Source organism: Loxodonta africana, chromosome 8, assembly GCF_030014295.1.
Source record: "Loxodonta africana isolate mLoxAfr1 chromosome 8, mLoxAfr1.hap2, whole genome shotgun sequence".
Lineage (NCBI taxonomy): Eukaryota > Metazoa > Chordata > Mammalia > Proboscidea > Elephantidae > Loxodonta > Loxodonta africana.
The window spans coordinates 28,363,691-28,376,374 of NC_087349.1; the positions used below are offsets into that span (position 1 = coordinate 28,363,691).

Genomic DNA, 12,684 nt, shown 5'->3' on the forward strand with positions numbered 1-12,684 from the left:
GCCTGGTGGTCCAGTGGTTAAGTGCTTGGCTGCTAACTGAAAGGTCAGTGGTTTGAACATATCAGCCATTCCATGGGAGAAAGATGTGGCAGTCTGCTTCCATAAAAATTTACAGCCATGGAAACCCCACGGGGCAGATATACTCTGTCCTATAGGAAACCCTGATGGTGTAGTGGTTAAGTGCTACAGCTGCTAACCAAAGGGTCGGCAGTTTGAATCCCCCAGGCGCTCCTTGGAAACTCTGTGGGGCAGTTCTACTCTGTCCTACAGGGTCGCTATGAGTTGGAATCGACTCGATGGCACTGGGTTTGTTTTTTTTTATAGGGTGGCTATGAATCAGAATCAGCTTGACAGGAATGGGTTTGGTTTTGAGTTGAACATTCAAAATACCATGAGGAATTTCCATTTCCACCTTTCAAGCATCCTGAAGGAATTCACTTACCTCACCTGATTTCACACTGAAATCCCAGAATACTAGCTAACCTCCATTTTTCTACATATATAAAAACACTTACCCATTTGTTGTTTTCTAGTATTGAAGGAAATACCCGTACCCTATTACTGTTGAGCCAATTCGGACTCATAACAACCCTATAGGACAGAGAAAAACTGCCCCACAGGGTTTCCAAGGAGTGACTGGTGAATTTGAACACACTCTGCCACCAGGGCTCCAAATGAAATAGTAATTAGCCAATTAATTCATTAAATTTCACTTTTACCTTGTCACTATAATATACTTTACAAGTTGTATATATATATATATATATACATATATATAAATCTGTCAACCAACTAGTTGCTGTAGAGCTGACACCGACTCATGGTGACCCCATGTGCGTCAGAGCAGAACTATGCTCTAAGGGTTTTCAACGGCCGATTTTTTGGAAGTAGATTGCCAGGACTTTTTTTAAATGCGACTCTGGGTGAACTCAAATCGCCAGCCTTTCACTTGCTGGCGGAGAGTGTTAACCATTTGCCTCACACTGGGATTCCATAAATAAAGCATACATTTCAGGTAATATTATTGGTGTAGATTTATCAGTTCATTATAAGTTCAGAAAAGATGTGTTTAAATTAACAAAGAGTGTATAAGTAAATTTATCATACTTGATCTTTTCTTGCAGAACCTACTCTCAGGTCATATTTTCCCAAAATGACAGTTTTAAGTAAGTTTCTATTAAACCAGTTGAGGTCAAGTCGATTGCGACTCAGCAACCCTATAGGACTGAGTAGAACTGCCCCATAGGATTTCCAAGGAGCAGTTGGTGGATTTGAACTGCTGACCTTTTGGTTAGCAGCCTGAGCGCTTAACCCCTGTGCCACCAGTGCTCCAAGTTTCTATTAGTAAAGTACATTTAATAAACATGATGATAGATAATTATTCTTTGATAAACTTTTTTTTTTTTTTTTTTTGAAGTGTTTTCCATGTGTCAGGCACTTGGGGAGGCTCTGGACATACAGACACATGGTCTGAAGTTTACAGTCACATGTTTAAATTATTATTTTTGATGAAATAAGCATGACGATGATCAATGAATAATTTACTTCCCATTTAGGATAATAATCTGAGTGTAGTCTTAAGCATTAATGAATGTACAAAATTACCTGATAAATCTTTTAAGGAACACAGTTGGGAATGAATGAGTGAAATGAATGAATGAGTGAAATTAAAAAAAAAAGACAAAGTTGCCATCAACAGTATCAATGCAAAATAATAAAACGTCTTTAGAATTATGTAGAGTTACAAAACAATCATGTCTTTCCTGGAACAAATGTTTATTTGAAATAACATTTAACACCAAAGTGGGTTGATTAGGAAAGAGTTATTTGGCAATAATTATTTAAGTTTTTATTGAAAGTCAGCTTTAGTCACATGTTTATATACCTGATTGTATGCTGGTTATCTTCAATTTCTATTTAAATAAAAATCATACTTTAAAATGGAGCATTTTCTCAGTTTAATCCAAGCAAGAGTAGGTTAAGTAATACATCAACTCTTTTTACAAACTCTGAGGAGCAGCCTTTTATTCACATCCTTTCTATAGCTGACATAAATCTCCCAGGCCTACCAAAGGGCCAGACGCTGAGTGAAAAAATCTTTTCCAAGGTCTGTTCCGCAGCGTGCAGTTTTTGATGTGAAATGAAGATCAGGAGAGGAACTCTTACTAAGGTTGAAAAACCATACTGCTGCTTTCTACCTACTTCCAAAGACATTACTCATTTTTACCCTGAGAAGATAGGAGCTATCTCCCTTGATATTAACCAAGGCACTGCGTAAATACTGATGACAAATGAGGCTAACTTCATCTCTGCAACTATGCCCTGTTCCCAAAACTGAGTAAAAGATATATGCGGCCTTTACAAAGGGACCTTGTAAATAACACTTCTCCTCTTTGTGCATCCTGCTCCCTCCTCTCCGCACATTTGCTGGTCGCATCCATGAAAGGGAACTTGGTCTTGGAGATGGAGCGGGCCCCTGAAGGCCACTGCAGCGCTAGGGGATTGCTGGTGATTGAAAGACTCAGAGTGGGCAGGAGCTCGCTTTAACTTGGGTTTCCACTGGAGAGGGTTCTCACAGATCCTGACTTTCTATCAAAGACTTTGCCCAGAAATGCTGATTATGACCTCTGTCTGTTGCATTTTCTGGAAAGCCACTGAAAGATCATTAAAAAATAGAGTGGCTGATTTGGAGCAGTGAAAGATAAAACAGAGTGAGGCACTTCATACACAAAGTTGAATTTTTAAAATGGCCTTTGATTCAATTCCATCCAAGAGACATTTATTGAGAGCTGACTACATGTAAAGGACATCTATATGTAACTTTTTATTACTGAATATCAATAAAAAAACTGAATAGCTTCAAATATGAGTGGCTGATCTAGCAATGAACAAGTTTAGGTTATGTCTTGGCTGGAAAAAAATAAGGCTTTTTGACAAGCTTTCCTGCCAGAAGTCACAAATCACTCCAGCACTACATTTTCATCAAAGCAGTCAGCTGTGGTCACTGGTATAAAGAATCTCCAGGCATCATAAAGAAGTCACAGATAGGAGAGTTTCCTCTCTCTTGGATGACTTCTTATTTTATGATTTACACAGGATAAAGGGATAACTTATGGGTTTTTTTAAAACTCTAAGAACAAAATTTAAATTTATGACTTTTCTTGCAGTTTTTCTGTATGACCTGTGTAGAAGACAGCTATGGACCTATCCAGCTGAGAGTTACAGTTAGAATGGTGGTGGGTGAGGCTGCTCTGGAATTCATAGGTATACCACCCAAACCCATTGCTGTCCAGCTGATTTGGACTCATAGGGACTGCCCCATAGGGTTTCCAGCTCTATAGTCTTTACGGAAACAGATTGCTACATCTTTCTCCCATGGAGTGGCTGATGAGCTCAAACTGCCGGCCTTTCAGTTCGCAACCAAGTGCTTAACCACTGTGCCACCAGGGCTATGTCTAACTGGAGTGTATTAAAATTAAATTGTGAGTTTTTAGAGGTAGAAATTTTTTAATAAACGTTGTTTAAAATTGTATTTATTATACTTACTAAGAAAATGATATTGCTTTAACAGCAGCAAAATTGGTATTGTTTTAGAATCAAAGAATATGGTAAGCAAATATTGGATTTGCAATTCATTTTCTTTTTTTCATCCGCCCCCCTTCATTAAATGTAAACATCCTTTGGAGACATCTAACACTTAAGTTTTAAAATATTTTCATTCTGTAGAAGGAGGTTTTAGAAAAATTTAGTTTACCAAGCTTCTGTTTTCCATTATTTCTCAAATTTGCATTTCTTCGTATTTTTCAACTGCCTCCAAAGCTTTAGCAAATAAAGTATCTCAGCAGCAGATTTAATTGGAAATAAATGAGCTCATAGTTATATCTGTTATTGCTTTCATACCTCCTTTAGCTGCCAGAATGTTCTATAAATGGCCACTGATAACCTGTTTAGTGGGCTTGCTTCACTGCACCGTGCATAAATCACTAGGGATTTAACTAAGTAATTTAGCCTCTGAATTCAGGACTCAGTGCACACACATGCGCGCACAGACACACAAATTATGTTCTGTGGAATTTAAGAACTGTGTTTAATGAAACTCTGAGATAGCGTGTCTAGTCTTTAAAGTGAGTTTTGGTCCTGTCCTCCACATTAGCATTGAGAATTTGGTCCTGTCCTCCTCATTAGCATTGAGATGTACTTTTTCACATCTAAAAATATCAGGAAGACAGCAGTATTTTGAAGATGGTGATGTGACTTAGCAGATGAGTCTAACCTGTTTGTTCTAACTAAAGTACTTCAGTTGAAGGGTAAATAAATATCCCCTTGTTTTCTGAAATCTATCTGTATCATCAAGTATACCTTTGACCTCGTACAGGAATAATCGCTCTCTTGCACGTTAACTCAGGGAGGTGTACCACCTCCCTATGAGAGCAGGTAACAGTATTGTCCAGAATAATCGGGCAAGATCTTGAAAGGACAAATCCCAAAGAGAGGATGAAATGACAAGAATTGCACATTTTCCTGTGTTACAACTGCAGCTTGCATCTTTCCAGAAGACATGACACAAATATGAATATGAAGTAAAATAGTGTATAAAGTATGAGGGCCAAATCAGAAAGAATTTTCTTTTCTCATGAATTACCTTCCGGAAGTGTATAAAAAAGGTCCCCCAAAGCGTTTCATTTTTACTGAGGTGTGGGGGAGGGGGCAGTTCTTGAATTAAAAAAAGAGAAAAAATACTCTAAAACATTCCTCGGAATTCCTAGGAGCCTGTCAAGACAGTGAAGTAGCATGGGTGAAGTGAGATCAAGGCATGGATTTGATAACAAAAGAACAAACAACAATAAAAACCTACGTGAAAAGGACTCTGAAAGCTGTGTTAACTGGTCTGGCAAGTGGTAGCAAGGGACAGGGATGATTGGAGGTTGGGGAGAGGGTTGCTGGAGGCTGCTTTGTGAGGACAGACTGGAGGGAAGTATTTGAGTTTTCCTTCTACTTATCACACAGGGGTGGATTATGCAACAGGCACTGTAAACACGGTGTTTACTTTGCTTACCAGATCATCTGTAGTGAACAATTTTACGTTTTTTTTTTTTTTTTCCACCACATCAAAGATTCTCCTTCTAGGTACGGCTATCATCTGTCGCTCTCCCAACCCCACAGCACCTTCCTACAGAATCAAAGCCGCTTTTCAAATTTATAATCCCTGACAGGGACGGAAGACCCAATAAGCAAGGTAAGCACAGTCTTACTCGTGCTTACTTACTAACCAGTAGTGAACAATTTCACATGGGTTTTACCACAGATGTGGTTACTGGATCATCTGTCCCTGTGTGTTACCTTAGGATAATCACTGTCTGCTCCTTTTCTATAGAAATCAGGGCCATGGATTCAGGTTGTTGAACTTCTTGGGGTAATGACCTCACTGTAATGACCTCTCCATCTGGGGAGTTGATGGGGGGTTGTGTAGGATTACTAGTTGCACGGGCATTCACTCTGACCCTCCTCCCCAGTCTCTCAAGCTGTGGACTTGATGGATCACAACAGAGGGATGTGCTTTCTCCCAGGGTTCTTGAAACCTAAGAATTCGGGGGTGGGGTGGGGACATGAGCAGGGGAGTCACCTGCTTCAGGGCAGCAAAGAGAAAGGGCCAAAAGTGGTTCTATTAGTGCCTGGATCTCTGTCCTGGGCTCATCCTCTCCCCTCTCTTCAAATTTACTTGCAAGGAGGTTTCCCTCCAAATATTCTACCAGCTGGAATAAATGGTACACTCGGGACAACTTAAGCTAAAAGGCTGAAATAGGATCCATGTGAAGAGGACGCCTACCTCAAAAGAAAGGCAAAAATCTGAACAATATATATCATGCTAATAAAACTGATGAGCTAGGAATTCAAAATAAGCATGATAAATATACTTAAGAAAACAGTGGAAGATTATAGCAAAATGAAATATGAATAAGAAATCAGTAAAAAGATCAAAGAAGAAATATACTAAAAAATCAAAGGGTGCAAATAAAAATTTGTAAGTTACAACACCATGTAATTTATGAAGTATTAAATATGAAAAAAAACTGAAATACAAAATACAGGAAAGATACAGTTGAAGAAGGTCTGAAGGATTTGGAAGATCAGATCATAGAACTGCCTCAAAAAATAGAATCTCTTCAGAAAACAGATAGAGACAGAACATGTAGAAGAAAAACTAAATAATACGGAAGACAGAAATGGAAGGGCCAAAATCTGGACAACCAGAAAAGGGAGTAAAAACAAAAAACAATAAATAAGAATTATTCTAATTTCTCAGAATTAATGACAAAAGACATCAGCTTATTGGGCTCATAGTGGGTCAAATAGGAGAAACAAGGTAATACCCATACCTTCTGGAAGAAAGAACAGATTACTTCTAGAACAACAAGAATCAGATTGACAGCAGATTTCTCAACAAGACAGGGTACAAGAAGACGATGAAGTCATATTTTTAGAGTCCTGATGAAAAGAACTTTGAATCTAAATTTTTATACAGCCTCTCCTCACTATGGACATGGTTAGGTTCTAAAGATCAGGTTGTTATGTGAAATCAGTGTTATGCGAAAATGGAGGATGACCACATCAGATCAGAAAATGGAGGATGACTACATTGTTACATAATCACCAAATTACATCATTACAAAACTGCCAAATTACATCTTTACATAACTGCCAATTTACATCATTACATAACTGCCAAACCACTGAGAATCACACCCTACCAAGTTGACATATAACCTTAACCATCAAAGCCAGTGTTACCCCTTTGCAAACATTATACTTAATGGAGAAACTGGAGTTGTGTTCCCTTTAAGATTATGAGTAATTAAAGAACCTTCACTATCATTGCTAATGTTTACATAGGTTCTGGCCAACATTAATAAGGAAAAAGAATAAGAAAGAAAGATGGATAAGGAGTAAAAGGAAAGACATTAAATATGGCTTTATTTGCAGATGAAATGATCATATATTTAAAAAAACCAACAGTATCAGTAGTCCAATTATGGAACAAGTTTACCAAATACAAGATCAACTTTAAAAAATATTATTTCTCTATTTTAATAAAAACCAACTAAACTATGTATTTAAAAAAGTACACTTTATAATATCAACAAATATATCTAAAAATTAGCTTTAGAATATGTAATACCTCTGGAGAAAAAATATTAAAGTCTAATAAAGGATAAAAATATTGAATAAATATTAAGAATATACGATTCTTCAAATGTCAAAATATGAATTCAATGTAAATACATTTTGAAGTTCCAGTTAGATATAAAAAATATACTTGAAATTCCAAAATGTTTATGCGGAAATAAATGTCTACATTAAAAAAAAAAAAAAACCTTAAAAAGAAAAAGTGGAGAGAGGGAAGTTTTCCTGCCAGGTTTTAAGACATACTTACACTGCCACAATAGTAAAAACAAGTGGGCCAACTGGAACAGAATAGAGAGCTCAGAGGCGGTTCCATTTATATACACAGGAAATTATACAATAAAGTGACATCAGATTCATGAGAAATGATGGAGAGTTTTTAGACAGCGGTGTTGGGAGAATTGGTTCAATACATGAGAACAAAGACAAAAACAAAAACTGGATCAAAGGTGAACTCTAGTTTGACTCTATATCACTGGGCATTATAATCCTTACAGCTCGTATCAAGCTGATCTGTTTTATAATTAATAATATTTAAATGAACCATTTTTAATTTTCCCACACTGGAAGATTTTCTAGAACTTAAAATGTAGGTTATCTATGATAAATGCGGGAAAAAAAAACAAGTTGAGTCACTATTTGATCCCTTGAAATTAAAAGGCCCCTCTGTATCCTTTCAAATTATTCCCTTTGCCTTTTATCTAATCTAAAAATTGTTTCTCAAAAATAAAATATTCCTTTAAGTTTATCAAACACGTCATTAGACATTGTTTTCAGCTGAGGTAAGCCGAGTTACCTTTTAACACTCAGCTTTTCAGTGGTATTAATCAGCTGTTCCTTGACAACTTTCTCATCAGGCTTTGTGTCGTGGCTTACTTTATCAGGCACACTTGATAGCTTTATTTTTCACTCAGCAAACATTCCATATTGACTGGTGCAGTGACAGAGGCATTACGCTTCCCAAGGATGAATCAAAAGGCGTAAGTTCAAAATTAAATTTTCATTTGTTGCACTGACTATATTTTCCTTGAATAAACGGAAAATCAAGAAAAACAGAGCACCGCTGAGAAGTACCTCTGTAATGGGTCGGAGAATTGAACTAAAATGATGAGTTGAGAAAAAAGAGGAAGGCTTTGTGATCCCTAGTGAATTAAGCTGTTTCCAGCTCACTTTTGAACCTGGAAAGTCTCTGCTTGCAGCAATAAAAAGATGCAATCTTTGTTCAATGGGAATTAATAATCATAAAGGTCGGAGAAAGGCAGCCCACCTCACTTTACATCTCCAGTGTACCTTGTGTGAAAGAAAGTTCTGAGTGAGCTTTTACCTTGACAGTCAAGCGTTTTTTCTTTGGTAGATTCCAAACTGTGCCAGTTGAATGAATGAATGCACGCAAAGGGGTTAAGGATGTCACCAACACATACACCTTAAGAATCCCAGATAGATCTTCAGCTCTAAAGATGGTTTCATGTGGAGCAATGACTGTTGTTTGGTTTCTAAAAAGGAAAAAACAATACAGTTAAGGCTCCATAATTTGTGCTCGAGTATGTAATTTGTCCTATAGGGTCGCTATGAGTTGGAATCCACTCAACGGCAGTGGGTTTTGGTTATGTAATTTGTATGGAGTCTCCATGGTGTAAATGGTTAACACTCAACTACTAGCCGAAAGGTTGGTGGTTCAAACCCACCTAGAGGTGCCTCAGAAGACAGGCCTGGCGATCTGCTTCTGAAAGGTCATTCCTGAAAACCCTACGGTGCACAATTCTACTCTGACACACCTGCGGTTGCCATGAGTTGGAGCAACTAACAACAAAAGCATGTAGTTTGCGAATTGCCTAAAAGTTTTGTACAACCATTCTATCCGTTGTTGGGCCCCCAGCCTTCAGTGTGTGGGTTTCCTCAAACCATTTTACTGCTTATTACCATCACCACCAGGGGGCGTACCGGTGGTACAGACAGAAGGGGTCAATTTGCTAAGAGTTCTCCACTCTGGCAGATTTAATCAAACGGTTTTTGATAGGTAAATAATTCTTAAACTTTAAGTGGTTAAAGATTTGGGGGAATTTCCATTAGCCATGCTACTCATGATCCCAGATTTACAGTACTGTCACAGCAAAAGGGATATAAATTGTAGTTTGAAGAGGAGTATAGCACCTGAAATTTTCCTCTTTTTGCGCTCGCCTACATTTGCTCTAGTTCTTAATGGTAAGTTTCTTAAAAGTGTACAGGTCACCGAGAATATGCCAACATACTTTCCCCATTGTAGTACCCAATTTACGATGTATTGGAATTACGACAAACTGCACTTAGGACCGTCTGTTGTTTTTCTTTTGGTACATCTTGTGGGTTTTTTTTTTTTTTTTGTGTGTGTGTGGTTAGTAATACGTACTATATACAATGTCACAGGGCATAATTTGCTGATGTTATGGTTCTCAGATATTCACTTGCAGATGTCCAAAGATCAGATTTATAAAAATACTGATAAAAGGCAATAATAATGAAAACTAAAAAAAAAAAAGACATATTTGATTTATGTCAGAACTTAACTTACAACGAAGTCATTGGAACAGAACCCTGTCGTAAACTGGGGACTACCTGTAGTCTAATTCTACTTAATACCCCTCATCCCAAATAACTGAAGGTCAATTTAAGAGATGAAATATTAAGAAAACACTTCAGTGTACAAAGGAAAAATAACACTAGTTTAATACTTTGTGATGAGACAAATATACTCTCAACACATATGACACCAAAATTTTAAAGAAATTTGCTTTTCTGCAACATGTTTCCATACTTTAAGTATCTAAGTTCCATCTATAAAAAAAAAAATTTTTTTTTAGACTGTGCTATTTCAATGTTTGAAGTCTGGATAAGCATAAGGTACATATGATTTTTCAATAAATACTACTAACTGCTGAAATACTACTTAATAATTATAAAATGAGATGAGGCAAACTCCTTTGTGTCTTGGATGAAAGAATTCAAATCTTTTCATTTTTTGCTTTAGTTTAACTATCATCTAAAATCCTCTCCCTGGAGGTAACTTGGATAACTTGGTACCATGCAGATGACTGGCTTTCTTAGACGCCTAGAGTTATAAAAAATAATTTAATAGCTGGAAAAAAAAAAAAAAAGCATTCAGCCATACTTATAGACTAAGGCAATGTTATTTGAATATAAAATGGAAGTTAAAATTTTATAGTCTCACACTGTCATGGTTTTAAATTCAATTTCCATTAATGTAACTTACTGAAGATGAGTCCTATTTACCCACATGTTTATTCTATGGAAGGAGAGGTTCAAATTAGTCTAGAAGAAAATCAGCGATGCCATTCTTTATTAAGGGGGATAGCTGAAAATTTATGAAACAGAATCTAATAATTCAAATGTGTAAGACTCCCTAAATCTGTCCTGTGCTTTTCTTTTTTGTTAGTTGTTCCCTAAAATGCATGCTGGATATAACAATTCAAAATGGTTAGCTTACAGTTGTTCACGTCTCCAATCCCATGGTTTCCACGTATGTGGCTTCCCTGTTTTTAAAAGGTGACGTGAAGGTTTTAATTGTGTACGCTGATTCAGGCACACAGAGGGACTGACTCGAAGCCGCAATTCTGAAAAGAATTAAAAAAAAAACAGAAGTGAGTCATTCTGTCGTTCCCTTTAGGAACTGCTTCCAAAATAGAGTATGTTGTGTTAAATAACAGGGTCCACGGGAATACACAACCCTTTTTCTCCCCATTCTGGAGCGGAGTTGGATCCAGTAAGTGTGAATGTACGTTTAGAGAAGCGCTTTGTTTTATAGGGAGTCTCTGGGTGGCACAAGTGGCTAATGAGCTTGGATGGCTGGAGGTTCCAGTCCACCCAGAGGCACCTTGGAAGAAAGGCCTGGCAGTCTGCTTCCAAAAGGTCGCAGTTATAAAAACCCTATGGAGCGCAGTTCTACTTTGCAACACATGGGGTTGCCACGAGTCAGAATTGATTCAACAGCAACCAGTTTGATTTGTTTTGTAGTATGTTCTCTTATCATAGACTAAGAAAGCAATTGGAATAACCGATTTCAAATTTTCTCACGCCCAAGTGGAAGTAGAGATGATGTCTCCAGCTATCTAGCACCAAGTTGGTTTACCCTCACCACGGCTGAGAGATGGGCTCTGGTGGCTGCAGGAGCAGATTTCTGTTTGTGATGAGAATATTGCCTAGAAAACCGGAAATTCTTCCAAGGTCATGCTTCATGTCCTTGGAAACCTCAAAAAGTATTTTATTGTTTTTTCAAATATTATTTATTAGTCCTTTTTAAGTATAAACAAAAGAACAATAATGAGTTGCTTCAGAATGCTCATATTGATTTTTTTTTTTAAAAATTAAAGCATTGCAAGTACATGGTTAGAAAAATCAAATCATACAGAAAGCTACCAAATGAAAAGAAAAAGCTTCTTCCAATCCATTCTTATCTTAAACCTCTCCCCGCAAAAGAACAAATATCAATAAGTTTACATAAAGCTATATATGTAGATATTGCTTTTTTAAAATTATTCAAAAGAGATATCATAGTGGAGTCTTTCATATCAGCATATACAATGTTACCTCGTACTTCTTTTTTAATTATTAATTAATTCTGTTATTGAAAATATACACAACAGAACATACACCAATTTAACAATTTATCCACATACAATTCAGTGACACTGATTACATTTTTCCCATGTGCACCCATTCCCACCCTTCTTTCCAAATTGTTTCTATCGCATTAATATAAACTCACTGCCCTCTAAGCTTCCTACCTAACCTTTCGAGTTGCCGTTGTCAATTTGATCCCATATAGCTAGTTCTTTAAAAGATACCAACACTCAAGGCAAACATTCGTTACTAAGTATGCTAAACTATTGTTTGGTTTAAAGAAGACTTCAGGGGATATTTATAAGTCTAAACTCCATGAGAATTTGAAATTTGGTTCTGCATTTCCCCCCTTTGATCATGATTCTACTATAGAATCTTTGATCAAGGCCTTCCATTAGATGAATATATATTTTATTTAACCAGTCCCTTTTTACTGTGTATTTAAATGATTTTTCTAATTTTTTTCATTTGCTATTTCAAAAACACTGCAATGAACACACTTACACATCTATTTTGGTGTCTTTTTACAGGTATATCTGATGCAGATTCTTACCAGCATGTGTAATTACCTAGTCATTGGGTAAATGCATTATAAATTTTGATAGGCATTACTGAATTCCCATTCAAAAATGTTGCATTGATTTCTACCCTCTTCAACAGTAAATGAGAGCTGTTGTTTCCCTATTCCCAAGCCACAGTGCTTTATTTTTAAATTGTACAATTTACTTGGCACTCAAAATGGAACAAGGCTTTTAAATTATTTTCCCCCCTTGTGCACATTTCATCAATACTAACAAAGTCTAATTTAAAACACTTCACACTCTTAAGTAAAAGTCAGCAAAAGTCATGCTGTTCAGTGTATTCCCATATCTCATTATTTAGCACAGT

The 12,684-nt window shown here is 36.7% G+C and overlaps 1 protein-coding gene across 1 annotated transcript in view; it reads right to left on the reverse strand.

Moving 5' to 3' along the window:
- CPED1 (cadherin like and PC-esterase domain containing 1) overlaps positions 1-12,684 on the reverse strand; it is a 306,881-nt gene that overhangs the window by 178,320 nt on the left and 115,877 nt on the right. The window contains exons 5-6 of the mRNA XM_003407021.4: positions 10,664-10,790; positions 8,507-8,675 (exon numbers count right to left, since the gene is read on the reverse strand). Of these exons, the coding sequence (XP_003407069.1) occupies positions 8,507-8,675; positions 10,664-10,790 (296 nt within the window). The remainder of the gene's footprint in view (positions 1-8,506; positions 8,676-10,663; positions 10,791-12,684) is intronic.